This window comes from Hyla sarda, chromosome 3 (genome assembly GCF_029499605.1).
Source record: "Hyla sarda isolate aHylSar1 chromosome 3, aHylSar1.hap1, whole genome shotgun sequence".
In the NCBI taxonomy this organism is placed as follows: domain Eukaryota; kingdom Metazoa; phylum Chordata; class Amphibia; order Anura; family Hylidae; genus Hyla; species Hyla sarda.
In genome coordinates, this window is record NC_079191.1 from 177710063 (window position 1) to 177735980 (window position 25918).

At 42.0% G+C, this 25918-nt stretch overlaps 1 protein-coding gene and 1 long non-coding RNA gene across 6 annotated transcripts in view; one reads left to right on the forward strand and one right to left on the reverse strand.

Annotated features, from left to right (window-relative positions):
• Positions 1–3289: 3289 nt before the first annotated feature.
• Positions 3290–25918, reverse strand: part of ABCC5 (ATP binding cassette subfamily C member 5) — a 169487-nt gene continuing 146858 nt past the window's right edge. For all 5 annotated transcript variants that reach the window (XM_056565597.1, XM_056565595.1, XM_056565596.1 and 2 more), the window contains 7 exons: positions 25358–25447; positions 20269–20458; positions 20002–20161; positions 13304–13382; positions 13090–13203; positions 7869–8033; positions 3290–3833 (listed from right to left, as the gene is read on the reverse strand). In XM_056565597.1, coding sequence (XP_056421572.1) covers positions 3732–3833; positions 7869–8033; positions 13090–13203; positions 13304–13382; positions 20002–20161; positions 20269–20458; positions 25358–25447 — 900 coding nt within the window. In that variant the 3' untranslated portion in view covers positions 3290–3731. The remainder of the gene's footprint in view (positions 3834–7868; positions 8034–13089; positions 13204–13303; positions 13383–20001; positions 20162–20268; positions 20459–25357; positions 25448–25918) is intronic.
• The window catches only part of LOC130361917 (uncharacterized), a 73469-nt gene continuing 52862 nt past the window's right edge, over positions 5312–25918 (forward strand). Inside the window, exon 1 of the long non-coding RNA XR_008891202.1 lies at positions 5312–7208. This is a non-coding gene — a long non-coding RNA (uncharacterized LOC130361917). The remainder of the gene's footprint in view (positions 7209–25918) is intronic.

Genomic DNA, 25918 nt, shown 5'->3' on the forward strand with positions numbered 1-25918 from the left:
AAGTCTCCGCATAAAAGCACCTGCACTGTGATAGTCTCAGAGGTCCGTTTAAAGTGTAGAGAGCATCATGAAGAACAAGGAACACACCAGGTCAGAGATACTGTTGTGGAGAAGTTTAAAGCCGGATTTGGATACAAAAAGATTTCCCAAGCTTTAAACATCCCAAGAAGAACTGTGCAAGCGATAATATGAAATTGAAGGAGTATCAGACCACTGCAAATCTACAAAGACCTGGCTGTCCCTCTAAACTTTCAGCTCATACAAGAAGACTGATCAGAGATGCAGCCAAGAGGCCCATGATCACTATGGATGAACTGCAGAGATCTACAGCTGAGGTGCGAGACTCTGTCCATAGGACAACAATCAGTCGTATACTGCACAAATCTGGCCTTTATGGAAGAGTGGCAAGAAGAAAGCTATTTCTTAAAGATATCCATAAAAAGTGTTGTTTAATGTTTGCCACAAGCCACCTGGGAGACACACCAAACATGTGAAAGAAGGTGCTCTGGTCAGATGAAACCAAAATCAAACTTTTTGGCAATAATGCAAAACGTTATGTTTGGCATAAAAGCAACACAGCTCATCACCATGAACACACCATCCCCACTGTCAAACATGGTGGTGGCCGCATCATTGTTTGGGCCTGCTTTTCTTCAGCAGGGACAGGGAAGATGGTTAAAATTAATGGGAAGATGGATGGAGCCAAATACAGGACCATTCTGGAAGAAAACCTAATTGAGTCTGCAAAAGACCAACAAGACAATGATCCAAAACATAAAGCAAAATCTACAATGGAATGGTTCACGAATAAACATATCCAGGTGTTAGAAAGGCCAAGTCAAAGTCCAGACCTGAATCCAATCGAGAATCTGTGGAAAAAACTGAAAACTGCTGTTCACAAACGCTCTCCATCCAACATCACTGAGCTTGAGATGTTTTGCAAGGAGGAATGGGCAAAAAAAAATCAGTCTATCGATGTGCAAAACTGATAGAGACATACCCCAAGCAAGTTACAGCTGTAATTGCAGCAAAAGGTGGCGCTACAAAGTATTAACTTAAGGGGGCTGAATAATTTTGCACGCCCCATATTTTTCAGTTTTTTTATTTGTTAAAAAAGTTTGAAATATCCAATAAATTTCGTTCCCCTTCATGTTTGTGTCCCACTTGTTGATTATTCACAAAAAAATATATGTTTTATATCTTTAGGTTTGAAGCCTGAAATGTGCCAAAAGGTCAAAAAGTTCAAGAGGGCCGAATACTTTCACTATGCACTGTATATGTAGACTGGAACAGTTTTCTAGGAATTATGTATTTTAATCCCTTGAGGATCTCCAGGTGGAGCTCGAGCTGCCGATTTCTTAAGATACCTGCAAATTGGTCATAATTATGAGGTGCAGGGTAGGTTGAGATCACTGGAGATACACTAATGCTATGTTGGAGTCTGTTATCAGATTGGATGCTGCTAGCATTATCTAATGGCTTTTTAAGAGCGATTTTCCTTGTCTGTATGCATTAAATGGGAGGAAGATCTGGGACCTTTATCAGATGGGGAGGACTACTGTTTTGTTGCATACCCCATTTCTATCTCTTTCTGAGGCCACCCGTCTGTCACAACTGTTCCTTGTACACAGGGTGTATATAAAACTCTGGTACTCTTGCATAGACTTGTTCTCAGACCTAATACAACTTGCCCTTGGTGTGGTCAATCAGGGGCTCACAGATTTCACAGCACTGCGGAATCTGTAGGCGCTATATAAATAAATAAATAATGGTATGGGACTGCACTTTTTTTAGTTCCTTTCTGGAGGGTAGTGATCTTGCTCATTCGTACAGTATACAAGAATATCTTGCATTGGAGCCTAAACTATGCCTGCTGGGTATTGTATTAGGCTAGGGCGGGGACCGGAATTCCCACGGGCATATGCATATGCCCCACCTCCTTAAGGACTCTGGATGCAGGGCGTATGCATACACCCGGCGTCCTGAAGAGGTTAAATTCATATCAGGAAGTATTACTTTATGAGAGGGTAGTGGGTGCATGGAATAGCCTTTCCTGCAGAAGTGGTCGCTGCAAATACAATGAAGGAGTTTAAACATGCATGGGATAAGCATAAGGCTATCCTTCATATAAGATAGGGCCAGTGAATCTGCCGACACATTCTATGTTTCTATGGATAAGACCCAGTCCTACTATGGCTGCTGATCTGACTGTTTGGGTCTCACTCATTGTACATTTGGAGAGGGTTATTTATAAAAAGCCCAAGGCTATGTGTAAGTTTTATATGGTGAATCACTTGATTCACGGACATTTCACTCATTATTTCCCAAGCACCTTTGAGTTGCCTTGTGTTCACTGTTGTATGATACTTTTGTTATTCCTGCCCTTATTGATATGTTGTTATGCGCCAGCTTGTATTCTTACATTTTTGCTCTTTTTTTAGATGCATTTGGTTGTTACCAAATAAAACTTAATATACTGTTCCTTGTGTAATTAGCAGACACTTTGCCATTCACTTACATTTTAAAATTATCAACATAAATATGTTTAAAATGTAATATACAAAATGGCTGCAAAGTGGCTCTGTTCTGTTCCCTACCACAATTAATAGTGAGTTCAGTCTCCTTCTGGCCTGGCAGGAGACCAAACTCAGAAAGTACTTCTCTGCACTGAGCTTGTATGTCAGCTGCACAGAAAGTGAAAGCTCCACAGATTCTCACAGAGAGCCAGACAGACTGACAGCTGAAGGAGAGCCTCACTGAAATCTGCGCAGACTGAAACATGCACAGAGCCTGAGGTCTTCTATTGATCACAATGCTGCAACAATGTGAGGGCAAAAGTTGTCCCCCAGCCGGTTTCAGAGATGACATGCCTGCTGGGAAACGCCCGCTTTCTCTGCTGGAAAATTTCACTATGTGAGTAAGAAGATAGGTATGATAATATTGTACATGATACCTGGGGAGCTATCTTATTTGTATTGCTTCTGATCACCTTTCAAGTCGGCGCATATGAACTTGGACTTATGGTGGACTTAGAACAGTTTTGTTGGTGGGTAGGGTGGAGTGGGTCGATTTAGGTTTCTCTTTTTGTGTATTTACAACTGTTAAAAACCAATCTGAAAAATAAAGTGATTGGACTGTAATTCCTTTTGATATATAATTAGTGATATGGGATTGAAACCCCCTAACACCTAAATATTCACATTACAATAACCTGAACTTTGGGAAAGTTATCTAAAATGGTCTCCAAAAAACTGGTTCCATAAAATATCCACACACACACAAATTCCATAGTTAACCCAGTGCTCATTTTAATATAAAATAAACCAGCTTACATCTTCACAGTAAATATAGGCTATATACAGATGCATGTAGAAAGCTTCATTCTAAGCTGGCTACACACAGAACTATGGTTGCCTGAACCATTTTAATTTTCAGTGCATTTCGTAACGAAAACGCATATAATTTTACCTTTAGTAATAGGAATAAATACAATAGAACATGAATATTCTTTCAAACTGTTAAAAAAATACCTAAATCAGTCCTGAATTTGTTTGTGCTAACAAAAAAAAATAAAAAATCTAAAACAAGAGAAGGAAAAAAAAAAAACAAGGCAAAATATACCGTATTTTCTGTCAAGGAAAAATAAAAGTAGGGATTGAGCCTGCCACAGGCAGGGAATGAGAAGCAGAGCACAGCCCCACAATGTGAGGTTTAACTGAGGTGCTCATTATTTAGCCCTTTACGGTAACCTTGTTCTCTGCTGCAGCAAACATGGAATAGAACCGAGTATTCTCATTCGACAGCAAAGCAGATGGGGTGTCAAATTCCATCACCTGTAACCGATAAAAACACACATAAATGACAACATGAATAAAAAAAATTGTGTGCATAAATACAGTATCTCACATAAGTGGGTACACCCCTCACCCTTTTGTAAATATATATATATATTTTTATGTGACAACACTGAAGAAATTACACTCTGCTACAATGTAAAGTGAGTGCGCAGCCTGTATAAGTGTTTAATGTTGTGTCCCCTCAAAATAACACAACACACAGCCATTAAGGGTTACTCTTATCAACTGGTGCCAGAAAGTTAAACAGATTTGTAAACTATTTCTATTTAAAAAGCTTACAGTACATATCAGCTGCTGTATGCTCCACAGGAAGTTCTTTTATTTTTAAAATTATTTTCTGTCTGACCACAGTGCTCTCTGCTGACACCTCTGTCCATGTCAGGAACTGTGCAGAGTAGGAGTAAATCCCCATAGCAACCTATCCTGCTATGGACAGTTCCTGAGACAGGCAGAGGTGTCAGCAGAGAGCACTGTAGTCAGACAGAAAATTTTAAAAATATTTTTTTAAATAAAAGAACTTCATGTGCAGCATACAGATTAAGATTTTTTTAATAGAAGTAATTTACAAATTTGTTTAAAACTTTCTGGCACCAGTTGATTAAAAAATAAATAAATAAATAAATGGTTTTTCACTGGAGTATCCCTTTAATGTCTAAACCTTGGCAACAAAAGTGACTGCACCCCTAAGTGGAAATCTCCAAATTGGGCCCAATTAGCTATTTTTCCACCCTGTTGTCATGTGACTCATTAGTAGGGATGTCCCTACAGTGTACAAATACCTATACTTTTTTACCTATACCAATTACCAATACTTTTTTTCAATGTCATAGGGAAAAGTTTTTTTTTTTTTAGAAGAGGATTTTTTTTTATATTAAAGGGCTTTTTGAAAGGGGGGGGGGGGGGTTTGAGGAATTCAAATTTTTATTAGGGAAGGGGTTAATTCACGTTTGTTTTTTGCTTTCACACATTTTTTCACTATTTTTATTCCCCAAAGGGAACTAGTACATGCAGTGGCTGGCTGCAGTAAAGCAGCGACGATCGGACGACAGGGAGCAGGATAAGCAGGGCTCAAGTCCTGCTGGAACTCAAGGGAACGGAGTTCCTGGACTTTTTCCACAGCAGGAACGCAGTTCCCATTAGCAGGAGTCCTGCAGGAACAGCCCTTAAAGGATTACTCCGCCCCTAGAAATGTTATCCCCAATCCAAAGGATAGGGGATAAGATGTCTGATCGTGGGGGTCACGCTGCTGGGGACCCCCACGATCTCTGCTGTGGCACCCCAGACATCCGGTGCACGGAGCGAACTTCGCTCCGTGCCGGATGACTGGTGATGCAGGGCAGAGGCTCGTGAGGTCACAGTAATGCCCCCTCAATGCAAGTCTATGGGAAGGGGCGTGACGGCCGTCACGCCCCTTCCCATAGACTTGCATTGAGGGGCCGTGACGTCATGAGCCTCTGGCGCTGCACCCAACGCTCTAAACGAACACTGTGAGCAGCAGGGAGAATGTGGGGGTCCCCAGCGGCAAGACCCCCAGGATCAGACATCTTATCCCCTATCCTTTGGATAGGGTATAAGATGTCTAGTACCCCTTTAAGTGGAAACCTAGGGTGAGTTCCCACACTTTTTTTCCCAGGACTTGACCTCTGAGGGTAAGGGACCTCCGGCTGTCCTCTCTGCTGACCGGGACACTGCAATTTCACAGCAGTGATCCCGATCAGCATCCCTGAACTAACCGACAGTTAATCTCAGGACTTTTAGATGCCGCAATCAATATTCTTAATGAAGACCTGATCGAGTACTCTGGCCCTCAGACTGAGCCAAAGGTTTACCTTTCAACAAGACATTGGGGGGAGATTTATCAAAACCTGTACAGAGGAAGAGTGGTGCAGTTAACCATAGCAACCAATAAGGTAGTTTCTGTCATTTTTCAAAGCTCTGACTAGAACCCTGACTGTCCACCGTCTGTCCCCATCTAACCTGACAGAGCTTGAGATCATCTGCACAGAATTGTATCAGAATATCCCCTAATCCAGGTGTACAAACCTTTTGGCATCATACCCAAGACTACAGGAGGCTGTAATAGCTGCTAAAGGTCCTAAACTAAGTACTGAGTAAAGGGTATGAATAGTTAGGCAAGTGCAATTTGTTCTACTCTTTTCTATTTGTTCTATTATGCTGACGCTTGTTGTTTGCATATCGCACTAAAATGATGTAATTTTTCCCCCCTGCAAGGGGTTCATATGATTTCCTACATTTTTTTCTGTGGAACTCAAGGGGTTGACCTTAAAGAGGCACTGTCATTGTTAAAAACTTTTAATATATTGCAGGACTCATTATAATATGACATTTCACAATATACACCTGTTAAAGAAAATTAAAGTTTTCACCTGAAATTCAAGCTCAAAATAGCCACCACTAGGGGTCACCTGTCTTTTAGCCAGACAGACTAGTCTAGATTTTACAGCATACTGTATACTGGCCGTAAAGCATACCGGTATCCAGTATAGGAGATTTCTATTGTGTATGCAAAACTACAGATGCGTGGACATGCTGGGAGCTGTAGTTTTAAAACAGCTGGAGGCAACACTGCTCTAACACAGTTATTTACAAACATTGCAGCTTCAGTTGTTACTAAACTACAACTCCCAGCATGCTGAAATAGTCAAAGCTTTCTCAGACTCCTGAATGACAAAGAAGTTGATCAGACATTCAGTAGTCTGTGAAAGATGAATGACACACATAGTGACAGCTATGCTGATTAGCATCCTGCTTTACTAGGAGAAGATAAAACCGATAGAACATGTATTCATAAAAATGCTGTACTTTTATCTAAAAAATCCTTGCACTAATTTTATAAAGATCTACTCTTATATTTATACATTTTATCCTGTTATGAATTCACCATAATGTCTTCTGATTACTGCAGGCAAGCTCCAAGTATCATGACACAGCATAAAACCAGAGAGGAAAAGGTTACAGAGTAGAGAGTACTGATTGGCTGACTGCCCAAGACAGACTGACACGCCCCCTCCAGCCTGCACAATGAAAAAGTAACTCACCAGCAGATAAATGCTTATATCTCTGGATATATAGGTCCGAGACACATAAAAATTATATGCACATGATCAGGATTGGGTCCTGAGTAACATATCACTTTTTTTCCTTTTTTTTGCACTATGACAGGTACGCTTTAAGTCTTGCCATCCAGCATAATAGAAAAAAAAAATCAAGGACTAGGATGGGCTGAAAAAGTAAAAAATAAAAAATTCACCTGCTGTAATCCCCTGCCCCAGCTATTCAGACAGCATTCAGGCTCTGCACAGCACCCTCCTGGTGTTCTTGAATGAGGAGGTAAGACACTGCTGTGACCAGTGACTGGGAGACCGGAAACAACATTGTTTTGAGATCTTAAAGCGTTAATGTCATTTTTGTTATGTTGCCTAGACATGTCTGAAGTTCAGATGCACAGAGTCTCTCTCTCTTGAGACCTGCTGCGATTGAGAGTTGTAAGCCGGTGAAGTGTGCAGCAACATGCTCGACTCCCTCGCTGGCAGATACAACCTTTTCACTGCAAAGACTTATGCACAGAAAAGGTTGGATTTGACTGACAGCTAGGGCTTGAGGCATGTGCTGGCTGCCACTTGCAATCGCAGCAGTTCTCAGGAGTCTGAGCAACATGTCAAAAGTGGTTTTAAAAAGTACTGCTTTAAGTGTTTAGCAGCAGGTTTAGTTGTAAGGACAGTGGCAGGGAATTACAGCAAGTGAATACAACTTTTGGTTTTACTTTTTCAATCTACAATTAAAAAAATAAAGGCAAAACCACCCACCAACTTGTTGCTTATGTTATCTTACTTTAGCATCTCACGAAAAAAGTCATGCAAATGTAAATCATCAATAGCTGACCTAAACAGACCAGTTAGTACATTGTAGGAAAAACATTTTTAGCGGTAGCAATCATCTGAAGGCAAAAGGTGAACAATATATATACCCCCTTAGAACATTGTCACTCACCTGTCCTTGTGCTAGCACCATAATACGGTCACACCCAAGTACAGTGTTGAGACGATGCGCTATGGTCAACATTGTGCAGTCTGAAAATGCCTCCCTTATAGTTTCCTGGATTAAAAGGTCAGTCTCTGTGTCCATGGCTGCCGTAGCTTCATCAAGAATAAGAACCTGAAAGAGTATCATTATATTGGTTTAAATTTAAAGTAAAGTATTTAAAGGCTTGAAAATTAAAGGGGTATTCCAGGAAAAAACTTTTTTATATTTATCAACTGGCTCCAGAAAGTTAAACAGATTTGTAAATTACTTCTATTAAAAATTATTAATCCTTTCAGTACTTATGAGCTTCTGAAGTTAAGGTTGTTCTTTTCTGTCTAAGTAATCTCTGATGACACCTGTCTCGGGAACCGCCCAGTTTAGAAGCAAATTCCCATAGCAACCCTCTTCTAAACTGGGCGTTTCCCGAGACACGTGTCAGAGAGCTCATAAGTACTGAAAGGATTAAGATTTTTTAATAGAAGTAATTTACAAATCTGTATAACTTTCTGGAGCCAGTTGATAGATATTATATATCTATATATATATATATCTATATATATCTATATATATATATATATATATATATATATATATATATATATATATATCTAAGTTTTTTCCTGGATAACCCCTTTAATAGCCCTTAGCTGAAAACAGTTGCTATTTGAACACTTTGGGGAAATTTACAAAGACGTGTGTTAATTCCAATAAATTCTTACACTTCCTTCGCGCAAAGCCACAGCTCCTTTGAAGCCCAAAGCCCCACCCATTTCCCAAATGTTACATAGATCTTCCCCAAAAAATTTTTGCAGCACACTAGTAGTTTGCCCTAAAATTTTTAGCTTTTTTGTCAATTTGCACCATGCACAGATATTAATAAATTCCCCTCTTGGCGTCCATGCAAGATTCATTTACAAATCTCTCACTTTCTGGCACCAGTTGATTTGAAAAAATTTGTTTTCCACCAGACTCCTCCTTTAAAAAGTGTACCAGTCGTTAACAAAAACTTTTGACATAATGTAGCTAATATTATATATATATATATATATATATATATATATATATATATATATATATGTAATATGCATTGCTTAAAAAACATGTATATTTTTGGGTGAAAAAAATGCTGTCTCCGCAGCGATTGCCTGTGTGTCTCTATGAGGAGTCCTAATACAGGAAGTGAGGGCTATAGAAGCAGGGCTCTGTGCAGGCTCCTGGCTTGTTAATCATCCTCATGAGCCAGGGGCGTGTCAGAGAGCCTCACTGCAGAGAGCTCTGCTTGTCCTCAGTGCAGAGAGCCCTGCTTGTCTTTCCACAATTCCTGTATTTCTACTCCACAGAGGCACACAGACAGTAGCTGTAGGGCCAAAAATACACACATTTGTTAACCAATGTATATTAAAAATTTACATATAATGGTATTGTCTACATTACATAAAAAATTTTTGTTAACGACAGGTACACTTTATTAAATGGGCACTGTCAGATTCAAAAACTTTTTATATGTTGTACACCTTGGCAAAACATTAACCTTTCTAATATACTTCATTAGAAAATGATATTTCCTTTTTATAGAAATCATTGCTGTGTCCAAACTGAAGCACAGGCATGGACAAAGTCCAGTAAGTGAGGGTGGCTTAGCATCCTTCTGTGTTAGTCCTCCTTTGTGCTCTCTCTCCTAACAAAAGGATGCTAGCCCACCCTCACTTACTGGACTTTGTCCATGCCTGTGCTTCAGTTTGGAAATCGCACACACAACCACCCACCCACCCACCAAGAGAATGGCCTCACTAGGCCAAAAAACTGTTGGCTAAATTTATGACAGGGCCCAGCTTTTTAACCTGAATAGAAGGCCAGGAAGATGGCAGACCCCCGGGAAGGGGTCATTGGGGGAACGCAATGCGCCAGGGGAGAATCATGCACTGCTGCCATCAAAAGGAGATATGTTCCCCCTTCTAATGCCAACAGAGGTTTTGGCAGAGGAAGCATAAGAAACCAAGCCTCTGAAACAAGGAAATAAAAAAAATCCTTTCCTCAAGAGTGTAGGCAGCAGAAAAGGCATAGAAACTGAACTTTTTCAAAGCACCAGACCCCTTGGAATAGTCAGTCCAACACTGAAGACCACTTGGATAAAAGACAGTATTTATTCCAAGCACAAATCAACGCGTTTCAGACCCGAAACGGGCCCTTCATCAGGACAAGATGCTGATACAGAGATAGTGAAACACAGACATTAAATGGCGCTTTGAAAAAGTTAAATTTTTATGCCTTTTCTGCTGCCTACACTACTACCAGACCAGATGATACCTGGGATCGGGGGAACCAAGCTGCAGGATCCCACTCTATTCTACATGCGCATTTAGATGTTGTGCTCTGAGCGCAACACCACAGGGTGAGTGTTATAATCAGTATCTCTACACCTGTGCCTAACATACTTCACCAGGGGCACTTTTGTGTTCCTTATTCTCTCTTTTTCTGTTTCCTCAAGAGTGAGTATACTTAGCTTGTATAATGCCTTATAGCTCCAGCAATGTCACTCCATCATGCCTTCCACTTAGGAAGGAAAAGGCACTAGGAGGGGCTGGTTAGAACAGTGGATGACCCTATGGATAGCACGTGCTTCACTATACTTTTTTTTTTTTCTTTAACCCCTTAAGGACCACGGGTTTTTCCACTTTCATTTTTTCCTCCTCACCTTTTAAAAATCATAACCTAAAAATCAATATGATGGCTTATTTTTTGCGCCACCAATTCTACTTTGCAGTGACATCAGTCATTTTACCCAAAAAATTACGGCAAAACGGCAAGAAAATGCCATTTTGTTACTTTTTGGAGCTTCTGTTTCTATGCAGTAAATTTTTCGGTAAAAACACCTTATCTTTATTCTGTAGGACCATACGATTAAAATGATAACCTACTTATATAGGTTTGATTTTGTCGTACTTCTGGAAAAAATAACTACATGCAGGAAAATGTATACGTTTAAAAATGTCATCTTCTGACCCCTACAACTTTATTTTACCGCGTATGGGGCGGTATGAGGGCTCAAATTTTGCGCCATGATCTGAAGTTTTTAGCTGTACCATCTTTGTATTGATCTGACTTTTTGATCCTTTTTTATTCATTTTTTCATGACATAAAAAGTGACCAAAAATACGGTGTTTTGGACTTTGGAATTTTTTTCCGCATACGCCATTGATTAATGATATATTTTTTTTATAGTTCGGACATTTACGAACGCGGCGATACCAAATATGTTTATATTTATTTACATTTTTTTTTATGGGAAAAGGGGAGTGATTTGGACTTTTATCAGGGAAAGGGTTAAATGACAATTATTAACTTTTTTACACTTTTGTTTGCAGTGTTATAGCTCCCATAGGGGGCTATAACACTGCACACACTGATCTTTTACACTGATGACTGCAAAGCTTTGCATTGATCAGTGTTATTGGCGGTCGATTGCTCAAGCCTGCATCTCAGGCTTGGAGCAATCAATCGCCAAAGGGACGCGCCAGAGGAAGGTGAGAGGACTTCCGCTCGTGTCCTAACTGATGGGGACACCGCATTTTCACTGCGGTGGTCCCCGATCAGCCCCACTGAGTAGCCGGGAAGCTTTTACTTTCATTTTAGACACAGCGTTCAACTTTGAACGCCGCGTCTAAAGGGTTAATAGCGTGCGGCACCGCGATTGCTGCCATGCGCTATTAGCCCCGGCTTCAGATGCATGCCGGGACCGACCAGATATGACACGGGGTCATCGCGTGGTCATTGGTCATTAAGGGGTTAAGGACGGAGGATTTTTTAGTTTTTGCATTTTAGTTTTTTCCTCATCAACTTCTAAAATAATAACACTAAATTTTGCACCTAAAAATCAGTAGGATAGCTTATTGTTTGCGCCACCAATTCTACTTTGTAATGAAATCAGTCATTTTACCCCAAAATCTATGGCGAAACGGAAAAAAACCCCGCCATTTTGTAACTTTGGGGGCTTCCGTTTCTATGCAGTTTCTATGGTAACAATGACACCTTATCTTTATTCTGTAGGTCCATATGATTAAAAGGATATCCTACTTATATAGGTTTGATTTGGTCTTACTTCTGGAAAAAAATCATAACTACATGCAGGAAAATGTATACGTTTAAAATTGTCCTATCCTGACCCCTATAACTTATTTATTGTACGGGGCAGTATCGGTACCATTTTTGTTTTGATCAGACTTTTTGATCGCTTTTTATACATTTTTTTATGGTATAAAAAGTGACCAAAAATACACTGTTTTGGACTTTTGAATTTTTGGCGCGTACGCCATTGACCATGCGGTTTAATTAACAATATATTTTTATAGTTCGGACATTTACGCATGCGGCAATACCACATATGTTTATTTTTATTTACACAGATTTTTTTTTATTGGCAAAAGAGGGGTGATTCAAAATTTTAATAGGGAAGGGGTTAAATTATCTTTTTTTGCAGTGTTATAGCTCCCATAGGGGACTATAACATGCAGTACATTGATTCAATACATTTATCACTGCCATTGCATTGCAATGGCAGGGATCAGTGTAATCGGCAGTTGATTGCCCAAGCTTGGATTTCAGGCTTAGAGCAATCAATCGCCGATCGGACGCACAGAAGGCAGGTAAGGAACCCTCCTGTTGCATTCTAGCTCATCGGGACATTGTGATTTTACCGCGATGGTCCCGATTAGCCCGACTGAGCTACGGGGAAGCTTTTACTTTCACTTTAGACACGGCAATCAACTTTGATCGCCACGTCTAAAGAGTTCATGCCGGACATCAGCCCAATTGGCAATGTCCGGAATTAGCCACGGGTCCTGGTTGCTTATACCCACTGGGTATGATGCGCGCTCACCTGCTGAGAGCGCATCATACCTCAGGAGACGCTTATGGACGTTTATAAACGTCCATATGCGTTAAAGGCAGACAACAATGGGCTTAATCTGTACTATTCTCCCTTCTCATGGTGGGTAACAGACAGACAGACAGACAGACAAAGTAAAGCCTAGTGCATGGTTTACAGGTTGTGTACAGCATGGTAGGACAAGCTACCAGTAGTACTTTTTTGCTTTATGTTTGCTACCTAGTAGCAGCAACTTTACCTAAGGTCATAATCTTCCCTCCAATGACCGATTAAAAACTCTAATACGCTGAGTTGTTTGCTTACCTTACATCTACGTAATAAAACTCGTGCTATGCACATTAACTGACGTTCTCCCACTGAGAAATTCTCTCCATTCTCAAAAACTTCAGTTTCAAGCTTAAGAGGTAGTTGGGCAACCTAACAAAGAAAAAGAGGTTTTTAACAAGCACAAATTAACAGTACAAAAGCATTTTCATTGAATTGCATAAAATGAACTTCAATGGAAACATTGACTTACACATTCTTTCATGTGTGTCCTTTCTAGCGCATCCCAAATCTGCTCTTCAGTGAATTGGTTAAAGGGATCCAAGTTGGAACTAAAAATTTAAAAGTAAATGCAAATTTAGAATGTGCTTATTCAAATATGCTCCATTTTGCAGAGAAACTTCTGTAGACTGAAAAAGAAACTTTCAAATACCTTAACATATGTTCCACCATCATACACCAACATATATATTTAATGTGATTCACCAGTCAAGAGCAGACTACTACTAATAAGCAATTAAGCCAAACAGCCACATAAAGAGCCTAAAAGACAACATGCCTGTCACCGATGACTACTATGAATATGGAAGTTCGGGTGTGCAATAAGTCAATATTGCCCAAACTCCAGTATAAACCACTTTTGTTGCCACCATCAAGGCTATTATATGGAAGTCTTAGATTACACTCCAAAACCATAAGCTAATAGCAGCTCTACTCCAGATATCTATAAAATTACCATTAGTAACATGAGCTAAACAGACTATACCCTGGGCTAAGTTCTGTTTACAGACCAAGAGACTCTTAAAAATATTTATTATGAGTAAATTCAGTCACGCTGCAGCTATTCAAAAACAAATAAAAATGTAAAATATATTTCCAAAGGTTATTTCAAGGGAACCAAGCATTAGACCTCACATCTATGATGCTTGGCAACACATTGTATATGCTAAAATCTTCATCCTCCCCATCCCAGGGGAACATAAATATGGATATTCACAGTAGGGATCGACAGATTATCGGTTTGGCCGATATTATCGGCCAATATTCACGATTTTGGACGTTATCGGTATCGGCAATTACCTTGACGATAATCCGATAATGCCCCGCCCCCCGCACCGCCCACCATCACACCGCGCCGCACCACCCCGGCCAGAGACCGCCTCCGCCCCATTGCCTCCCCCATTCCCGGTTTTATAATTACCTGTTCCCGGGATCCGCGCTATTTCAGGCTCCTGCGCATCCTGTGTTACACTGTGCAGCGCAAGTGTGATGTCCTCAACTCTACGTCACCGTCAGTGCGCACAGTGACAGCTCTGTGATAGGACTCAGGACAGGCAGGGGGAGGATGGCAGCAGCTGTGGTCTCTGGCACCACAAAAGCCGCTGCAGTTCATTGATTTAAAGCGCCCGCTTTAAATCAATGATCTTCAGCGTTAACTTATACCGGAATATCGGTATAAGTTATCGGCTATCGGCCCTAACCTCCACAGAGTATCGGTATCGGTCCTTAAAAAAACTATATCGGTCGATCCCTAATTCACAGTATGGATATTGAAATCTTCAGTCTCCTCATTAGAACCGCCCACCTAGACTATTTAAATAGACAATTAAGTACACAATTACCATAACAATAGGCATAAAAAGGGACCCAGCGCACTGAACCAACCTGTGTAATAATTAAAACCAAACTCATGCAAATAAAATTTATTGGGAGTGTAAGCGTGCTGCCTTTGACTCTAAGTATAATTACGTTAAGTAAAATTCCAACTTTCTTCTTCGTCCTAACGGCAGCACAGTATGGATTATAACTGCTGATAATACTGCTATGCTGAAGGCTGGGTTCCTGGCCTGAGTGTCGAGTGATACTGCCTGATGAATGTCGACAATGGCGTCCAGGAAGCTGCATTACAGATTTGACATTAATCTCATAGAATGTGCTCTTAACAGATGAGGTGGTTCTTTACCCTCCAACGCACAAGCTTCTGTAATGTCTTTATCTAACACCCCAGAGTATCTTTCAAGCCTCCCATACCCTTTCTTGGACCTGAAAACAGGACAAAAATTCTAATCACTAGTGAAATCTTGAACCTTGGAAAGATAACAGGATAGCGCCCTCTTCACAACAAGGGAGTGAAATTGATGTTCTTCGTCAGAGACCGGATTGGGAAAGAAGACTGGAAGAACTGACTCCCTGTTAATGTTGTTCGTGGAAGGTACCTTAGGAATAAATGAAGGCATCGTTCGAATACGTACTGCATCAGGCACAATTTTTAAGTATGGTTCACAGGTAGAAAGTGCTTGTAGCTCTCCCAGTCTTTCAGCACAGGTGATGGCTACTAAGAACAAAACTTTGTAAGAAAGCCAATTCAGGTCCACTTACATCAGGAGGTTCGAAGGGAGGAAGTGTAAGTCTATTAAAGTGGAACTCCGGTGGAAACGATTGGAAAACAAATGTTTTCAAATCAAATGGTGCCAGAAAGTAGAAGCAGACATAGGTGCCAGACCAGAAAAGGCGAATGAATAGTAGGTTTTACCTTTTTTTAGATCCTTAAAGGACATCTGTAGTGCTCGGAACTTTAACCCCTCTCCGCCCCCTCCCATAGGCTTGCATTGAGGGGCGGAGCGTGATGTCACACGGGGGCGGAGGCTGTCTGCCCCGTGGTCACCGGTAATCAGACCCGGAGCGAACATGCTCAGGGGACTGATTTTAACTGGGGTGCTGCGTGCAAGATCACGGGGGTTCCCAGCGGCTGGACCCCCGCAATCAGGCATCTTATCCCCTATCCTTTGGATAGGGGATAAGATGTATAACCGCCGGAGTACCCCTTTAAAACAAGCTTGAACATGCTTTTTATTCAGCAATGGAGTCTTGCGTGGTGAATGTGCACAGTGTCCATTGTGGTGGAGAGCTTCAATAAGACCTGGAATTAACAAGTGGTCTATGGCTCTTTGACATTTCTTCTGATTATTCATTTCACTCCTCTGTCAGAAATCCTGCAAGGTGCACCCGGTTGAGGCAAATTTATGGTGAAATGATTGTCTTTCCACTTCCATATTATGGCCCCCAACAGTGCTCAATGGAACATTCTGAAAGTTAGAAATGCACCTGTAACCAACTCCAAGGTTATGTAAAGTTTTCTAATAATTAGGTTGTGAAGGTCTTGAGACAGCTCTTTGCTTTTACCATTATAAGATGCGTCTTGAGTGACACCATGGCAATGAGACTTTTGTAGGACATCAGTTGGGACTGAACCAGTTGAGATGAATTTAAACTTACAAAAGGCTGGATTGGTTTTTAACTACTGACAGATAAAAAAAATTTTCTTGGCTTTCCATGCCTATTTGCACCTCCCTTCATGTGCTCAATACTTTTTTCCTTTCCTCCATATTATTACACATAACTTCATTTTTGAGCATATCTGTTTTGGTTTCTTTGTATGTATTATGTACGAATTACTGGGGTTGTTACCAACACCTGGTAAAACTACATGTCAATAGCACTTTTGGAAATATATTTAGTGAAAAAAGGGTGATGTGTTCAATACTTATTCTTCATGGCACAGAAGACCCCCATAAAGTCTCAAGCCTCTCCCCTACCTGTCTGTATGTCCGCTCTCCCCCGTATGTGCATATGCTGTCAAGCAAGATGAAATAAAAGAAGCTTGAATTATCCATGAAGACATGGTGAGTGCTCCATCAAGCAAGATGAGATAAAAGAAGCTTGAATTATCCCTGAAGATCTGGTGAGTGCTCCATTCTTTCTTTGCTTGTTGTGGAATTGACAATACAATTAATAAACATGCAGACCTGAAAATCAGGCTTAGCATGACGATGACCTTGTCATGCAGCAAGTTTGGCTAGCTATTGATTGCAAACTTTTATCAATAGTACTGCCCTCTTAAGTATTTAGAGGGATTTTTCCATGAGGATAAATAGATTTAAACTGAAGCACTATGGGGGAGATTTATCAAAACCTGTGCAGAGGAAAAGTTGCCCAGTTGCCCATAGCAACCAATCAGATCGCTTCTTTCATTTTGCAAAGGCCTTGTTAAAAATGAAAGCAAGCAAGCTGATTGGTTGCTATGGGCAACTAGGAAACGTTTCCTTTGCACAGGTTTTGATAAATCTCCCCCTATGTGAAAATATATTTCAAATATACAGGCATTTCTGAAAATAAACTGTTCGATAGAGTTCTATTTTCTAATCCCCCATGTGCTTGCTTTGTGTTGTCCTGAGTATGTCAGACAGTTTCAGAAGATGCCCTAAGACTGATGTAACTGTCAAAACGCAATCTCCTGCATTGTCCCAGGAGTAATAGCTTTTAGTCTCCACTGTACATGCAAGCAAGGGGGATTGTGGGAAAGCAGCTGCACTGTTGCATGGCAACAGCAAAGGTACAGTTCAGTTCAGAGAGGAAGCCAAGAAGTGATCAGATCCATAGGGGGAGAAAACAGTACAGGGATGTACAGTTGTGCATACCCCTGGAGAATTGGTAATATACAGCTGTGAACAAAATTGTTGGTACCCTTCAGTTAGACAAAAAAAACCACAATGCTCCCAGAAATAAGTTAAAACTGACGAAAGTAATAATGAATAAAAATTTACAGAAAATTAACTGATGAAAATCAGACATTGTCTTTGAATTGTGGTTTACCAGTCATTTTGAAAAACAGAATAATGACACTGTCCTGTACACAAATGATGGTACCTGAACTTAATATTTGTTAAACAACATTTTGAGGCAGTCACTGAAATCAGATGATTTCTGTAACTCTCAATGAGACTCCTACACTTTTCACACTGAAATCCCAGGACTATCAAGGCATTTTGGAGCAAAATGTGTTGCCCAGTGTAAGGAAGCTTTGTTTCAGTTTCAGGACATAGGTCCTCTAATGACCATCTAACACACAGAGTAAACATTGCATTATTCAAAAGTGGGCTTCTATGAGCCCTGACCTCAATCATATTGAACATTTATGGAGGGAGCTGATACCTGCAGTCTGGAGAAAACACCCTTCACAGCTGAAGCAGTATCTTATGAGGAGTGGGGTAAGATACCTGGAGACAAGTGAAGAAGTCTCAGAGAATTACAGAAATCATTTGATAGCAGTGACTGCTTCAAAAAATTGTGCAACAAAATATTACGTTCAAGTACCATCATTTTTGTCCAGGTCAATTTTATTATTTTGTCTTTCAAAAACAATATCTGTTTTTTTTTAGCAGGTAATTTTCTGTTAATTTTTACTTGTTATACTTTTGTTAGTTTCAAGTTATTTCTGCTATGGAAGGGTACCAACAATTTAGTCCATTTTTAAGTGAACCGGCAACACACATTTACAGTGTTTGTTATGGAAACCATACTCAACTGTTGGCACAAAATGGCACAATGAAAACAAGGTGGAAAAAAAAACAGTGTATATGTATATATATATATATATATATATATATATATATATATTCGCATATCCTTCATTCTTAATACTGTGCATTGCCCCCTTTAACATTAATAACATGATGCAGTGTTTTGTAATAGTTGTCTATGAGGCCCCAAATTCTTACAGGTAGTATAGCTGCCTATTCATTTTAGCAAAATGCCTCCAGGTTAAACCTCACATTTAAGATCTCTTCAGAGTGGCTTTATGATATTTAATTAAGGCGATTGTGATGGCCACTCCAAAAACCTTTACCTTTTTCTGCTGTAAGCAATAGAGTGTCAACTTGGCCTTGTGCTAAGGGTAAGGCTAGGTACACACTACCGATTTTCTGACAGGAATTCCAAATCGGAAATTCAGATGCAGCAGAATCACATTGGTCGGATTGCCTTGCACAGTGTAGACTTCAGAATTTCAGCAGCAGACATAGTACAGTGGTCCCTCAACATACGATGGTAATTGGTTCCAAATGATCCATCGTTAGTTGAAACAATCGTATGTTGAGGGATCCGTGCAATGAAAAGTATAGGACGTTATACTCACCTGTCCCCGCCGCTCCGGACAGTCACCGCTGCCCTTGATGTCGCCCTCCATCGATGTTGCCGCGTCCCCGGGGTGTCCCCGCCGCTCCGGACAGTCTCTGCTGCCTGGGATCGTCGCTCTTCATCTCAGTCATCACGTTGCTGTGCACGCCGCTCCTATAGGGTGACGGGATGGCGTGCGCTGCGACGACGGAGAGCAACGGCGATGCAGGGGATCCTGAAGAGAACGGTCCGGAGCGCTGGGGACAGGCGAGTGACAATCACCTGAGCACACGGGGCACCTTAAACGGCTATCTGGCGGCAGTAGAAGCAGTCTGCGCTGTTAAATAGCCGTTTATGCGATGGCCCCGACATACAAAAGCATTGTATGTTGATGCTGCCTTCAATATGCGATGGCCTCTGAGAGGCCATTGTATGTTGAGATTATCGTATGTCGGCGGATCACTGTATATAAGAAATATTTATATGCTGTTCCCCTTATAAAAATTCAAAAGAATCCAACATTTTTTTTTAATAAAAACTATTCTAAACAAAACACAAAAAAAAATCAGAAATGATCAAATGCCAGAATTTATGAGATTTGGTCACTATTTATCAAGAGAAAAAAAAAAAGCATGGGAACTAAGGGAGCTGTGCATAATACACAATTCCCTGATAAGAAAAAAAAAGAAGAAAAGAAAAGTGATCAAATAGCCCCATCTGAAGAAATGTCATTCAAAACAACTAGCCCTCACACAGGTCTGAAGATCGAGAAATAAAAGTTATAGGGGTCAGAATACGGTTATTGGGTACTTAAAGCACATTTGGTTTTCGGGTTTGCTGTACATTTTGTGTCAAATGAGTCATATCAATACAAAGTGCAAGCGGTCTTGCATAAAACAAGCCCACATATGATCATGTAGATGGAAAACAGAAATAGTTATGGCTTTTAAAATGGAAATTAAAATTGTCTGTCAGGAAAGGATTAAATGTGCTTACCGAACAGTGCCACTAAACAAGACAGGCTCCTGGGGTATAATGGATAGCTTGCTGCGCAGATCTGCCAAGCCAATATCACTAATATTTACGCCATCGATTTTTATACAACCATTAGAAAGCTCCACGAGTCGAAAAAGTGCCATGCCGAGTGAGCTCTTTCCTACAGGATGGAATTCAACATAGCATTGATCAAAATTGAACTACAAACACTTTAAACAAAGACATTCTCATAACTGCACAGCGACTTTAAATGAATGTTTCTGTTACCTGAGCCAGTCCTTCCCACTATTCCAACCTTCTCTTTTGGCTTGATGGTAAATGACACTTTCTTTAGTACCAAGGGTAGGTTCTCTCTGTATCGCATTCCTGCAGTTTCAAAAATGATCTCTCCCTCTTGTGGCCAATCTGCAGGGGGAGCCTTGTTTTTAATTCTGGCAGGAGCTTCCAGGGCCAAAGTCTGCATGGAAAACAAGCATTGTATCGGAATAGTGAGCGTCTCAAGAAACAAAAAAGCAATCCCATTAATACATGATTAATGCAACCTAGTAAACAAATACATACAAAATGTTCTCAGGAAGAATTAGTCACATGGCTGGGATCAACCACAATATTTACCTAAAACAATGAAGGTGCGTAGAGATGCTTAGAAAAGGCTATGCAGAAATCTTAAAATGAATAAGGGCTTGTTTACATCACTCTTGAGCTCCGCTAAAGGAGACTCCATGACCACAATATTAAAGTTAAGCAGAAAAAGAAATACTGCATGTCCAATATTTTTTCTCCGCTCAACCCCACCCCCAAAATAACAATCAATGGGATCAGAAAGGACCCGGTGGGGTCCGTTGTGCAAAGGGATGGTTTGGCTCCTTTGTTTGGCAACAGACAAACCCTGAACGAGATGGAACTCAGTGATGTGAGCCTTACTTACAAAAAAGAAAAAAAAAAACATTGGGGACACCTTACTGATGGAAATATGCTCCTGCCACTAGGAGGCGCTGACACTAGGAAAAAAAAGTCGGCTCCTCCTTGGCAGGATATACCCGCCAACCTGCAGTGAGGTAATCAGTTTTGTCACAAAGCAGTAGGAGAAGCCAACAAAGAAATATGTCCGAAGGACCCTAAAAAGGAATCCCGGATAACAACCCAAGAGCCGGAAAAAATAGTCCGGAAAAAGGATGAAGAAATGGGTGGGCGTGGTGTCCCCCAAAGAAGGCTAAGAGAAAGAGATTTTATGGTGAGTACAAAAAAATCTCCTTTTCTCGGTCACTCTTCATCAGGGGACACCTTACTGATGGGACGTACCAAAGCACTCTCCTAGGAAAGGTGAAAAGGAAAGGTGGGCTCTACACCTACAGAGCGGTCTTAGTATATGTAGGAACACAGACATAGGTACCCTACAATAGCAGTGGGGTACCAAGACTGCAGACACAAAAGAAACTGCAGACATCCAAGGGACCAGCAGTAAAGGAGGTATGCCTCTAGCAGACCAACATTGTAACCTAAGAAAAGAGAACAGAGTGATGCTGCTGTTGCTGAGAAAGTCCCTGGGACCTGCAGAAAAAAGTCCCACACCCCATGTCCTAATACTGTAGACGCAGACTCAGGAGATGAAGAATGAATGTGGAGTAGGAAAAATGCAGACACAGTGTGAATGACAGGTAGAAAGGGTCCCAAGAACCCCCAGGTACTTATTCAGTGGAACTTCACCTGGAAAGAGAGACACCTGACTGCAGCCGTGGCATTGGAAGAAATGGGGGATGTGACCAGGTGGATTAGAACACCATGCAGACACAGTCTGGCTATGTGGCAAAGGGACCGTGGCAACGCCGGGTCCCACATACGGAAACACACAGTGAAGTGAGATACCAGCCTGTAGACAGAGTAGCAGGCAGCAGAGAGGGACCTGGCCAAGTAGGTAACCCTGTAAACCCGTATGTGGAGCTTTGTATAAGGCCCATGGTGTGACCCACTCGAAACTACTGAAAGGTAGTTGACCCGACGTAGTGTTAGGCCATGCGGAAAACCGTCTGGCCGTCAGGTATAGGATTCGTGAGCACCCAGGGTCACTCCATTCAAACTCCGACAGAAAGCAGGGTACTAGAGTGCGGCCTATCCAGCGGGTGACCTGGTGGTGTAGAAAACACATAAAACAGATAAATGATTGTCCGACTGGTATCAATCTCGTATACCTGTAGGGACCCTACTTCAGATCCCTCACCCAGCAGTGAGGTATGGGAAACCTGGCTATGTCCACGGCAGCCCAGAGGTCAGAGACCGATGGTGGTGGAAACAGAGTAGACAACAGACTGGCTGAACAAGAACACCCCCAGGCGTTTGGCAAAAAGAGAACAGTTAGACAGGAGACAACTGTGCCCCTTTGCCATAGGTGGTAGGGCGGGGAGGCAGATAAACCCCACCCCCTGGGAGATAGAGGGAGGCAGTGGAGCCATGGAATGCATCCCTGACCTCCCGTATAGTTTCCGTGGGACACGCTGGGTAAGTTCTACGTATACCGCGCACATCAGTGAGGTACCGGAACTCCAGCCGCACATACATCAGCCGTGCGACGTGTGACAGGCGGCAGAAGAAAACATGCAGACAACTGTCTGGCTTACTGGTATGGATCCAAAGTGGACAGTGAGACATTCCATCGGGCACCTCGCACAGCGGTGAGGTACCGGAACTCCAGCTGCAGATACAACAGCTGTTTGATGTATGACAGGTGGTGTAGGCAACTATGTAGATCACTGTCTGGCTTACTGGTATGGGTCCATAGTAGACACACCGGGACACTCCATCGGACACGTCACACAGTTGTGAGGTACCGGACTCCAGCCACAGACCTCTGGACATCTTGCACCAGCAGTTGGGTACCGGAGAGCCAGCCGCAGACGCGGCAGCCGTGAGATGAGTGACAGACGAGCCCACTGTTTTGCATCGTGATATCAGGTCCAACCCATGCTCATGCAGGAAAATTCCCCTGGAGACCTAGAGCTTGATGAGAAGATCCACTAGATGTGGTAGCCTGTGGAGAAGAGAATTCCTGAAGATATCCCAGTTAGTTCCCAAGGGGCCGGCAACAAACAGCCATGGCGGTTTGCATATGCTCCAGGACAGTGAGCAACAATGCAGAGCTAGGGACAACAGAGGGATACCCTAAGCGGCTCAGCAGGTCACCCTCTAGGGTGACTGAAAAAAAAATAAAGCGATATGTCCATGGCAGCCCAGCCCCTAATACCGACCATAGGAAAAGACCCTGCACTGCAATAGAAGGTAGAGTGCAATACAAGTATTGGCCACAAGAGGGCTCCAAACTACACCAAATGGACAGTGGCCTTTTTATTTATTTTTTTAAACTTTCTCTTCCTTCCTCAACAGGGAAGAAGCGAGGGAAGCAAGGCACCCTGCGCTGGGACTGTCCACGAGGCCTCCAAGGGAGAAGGACAGGACCCCACACCATGGGGGCAGTAAGAGAAAAAATGATAGCCGGGCAATCCAAGGAGCGGCGGCGGCTGGAGCAGCTCGCTTAGAAACTCTTGCTAAGCCGCCGCATAGCTCCGAGGTAGAGAGAGAGAGGGGCGTAGTTAAATGCCGCTGTGGGAGGTGCATACCTCACTGAACCCGCCCCCAGCACTGCGCGAGCTGGAGAGGAAGTGCTGCCTGACCTTCTAGCTCGCGTGTAATTGGGGAAGAAGAGCAGCGCTACGTGCCGCCATGTGCACCCCCCCCCCCCCTAACTCCTGCCGGCTGATTAACCTGGAGCGCACCCCCACCGGGTCCACGCAACAGACCCGGCACAGAGGTGAGGAAGTGACCGCTTCGGCCGGCGGGATGTGTCCATGACTGAGAAAGTGAAAGTAAGGAGCTCCCGGCCTTCAGCGCAGCTCCCTAGTGACCCCCCACCACAGACACTGTAGATGCAGCCGAAGCTGCATTAATAAAATAGCGAGAGTTAACCCCTCACTGCTCGAACCCCCAAAAACAGCCCCAGAAAAAGGGGCATAATATTACTGCTCGTTTCACAGGGGGGAGGGGGTGGTATGTATACTCACCTTAGACGACACATACTCACCCAGGATGTCTTCAGCCAGCTTTTTAGTCACCTGCATCACGTCATGCTGCGACAGACAGGACCAGCAGGAAGATAGGGGGACCCAGACCGTAGGTGCAACCCCAGGCGCTGGCCGTTGGTGGGAAGGGGTTAACGGTGCATACTTTTATGACCCGTGCCCGTAGCTGCATATGGGGGAACAGGTAGCGCCATGCCCCTGAACCCCCACCTGAAAAAAGGAAACAAAAAAAGGGAGTAAAGAGTCTTACTAAACAGCCCTTACTAGAAAATAATTTAAAAAAGACCAGGTGTGGGGAGCTCCCAGACCTGTGTCTTCACTGCAGGTGGGCGGGTATTACTTCACTGCAGGTGGGCGGGTATATCCTGCCAGGGAGGAGCCGACTTTTTTTTCCTTATGTCAGCGCCTCCTAGTGGCAAGAGCATATACCCATCAGTAAGGTGTCCCCCAATGAAGAGCGACCGAGAAACATCTTTATTTAAAAAGTAGAGTTATATACACAAAGGGGGACATGTATCAAAGATTTTACCCCTGTTTTGTGTGTATTTTTTTGCGCAAAATTTTGCGCAAGCCCTTTTTTGCACACGTTTTGGTAGAGCATGTTCTCCAGATGTGGCTGAATCAGGGTACCTTGGAGTGACATCTATAGTACACATGGATTTATTAACTGCGTACTTTTCCTTTACATTAAAAATTTTGCCGCAAGAGCTGTTTTTTTTTGCGCAAATATAAGCCATCTTGGACTTAACGTAGAGAGATGCTCTAAATCATCTATTCTATTTTCCAAAGTGTGGATTGAGGAGATTTCTATATTTACCCGCAATTTATGAAGCTCATTGCGCTTGATTGATAAATTTAGCGCTTCTGAACATAATTTAGAATTTGGGAAAAGGGGTAAACCGCTTCTACCATACACAAATAATGATATATGTCCCCCAAAGTGTGCAGAAAACATAAAGAACACCACTAAATGTACAAAAATGTATACAGGCTTGGATATGATATTATGTAAGGACATCTAGATATAATGGCAAAATCACTACAACCAGATACATAGAATACTATTAATCCCAGGAACACAGTCATTACACAATCAATAAAAGCAACATCAATTGTATGCTGGCAATATGCACTGTTTTTTCCTGCATGTATTTTGCATCTTAATAGACTTGATTTGTTTGACACTAAAAGCAACATCTTATATCCAATGGCATAGCTCTATAATTGTATGCCCTAACAAAATATTCTGTGAACTAGTCCTAAATGGGTTAAACATTGATGCTTACCTTGATGTAATGACTTATGCGCTCTACTGATGTAAAACGTGCTTCTGTTTCTGACGCAAGTCTAACTGTAAACTGGAACAATCCTGTCAACTGGAAATGAAAACAAAAAAACAGAACTCAGAACTTCTATTACTACTTAAAGCGTAACTGCTTTCTTCATGTGAAAGGGTGCTTCTTCATGTCAAAAGTGCACACTGTCCCCCTAAGAATCCATAGTCAGATGATACCCACGCTGGCTACAGATTCTAGCATCAGAGAACATCTGTCTCATGAAGCATTCTGATGCAACACTCACTCAGCAGAGTCTGTCCTGAACCCTTCTTCACCATGTCGCTATCACCCCATAAAGTGGTGGAGAGAAATATTCAGAAAACAGACTCTGCCGTATCACAAGACTGACAGAACAGCAAGCAAGTATGGGAAGAAGTACAGTTGGGGAAGGGAGACAATATGGGAACTAAGGGCTGGAAAAAAAATTAATGGACTGCCCAATATCCTGCACCATTGCTCATAGCCATGCACACTACAGAATTTATGCCCAGAGAAATTCCAGTTAGAGAG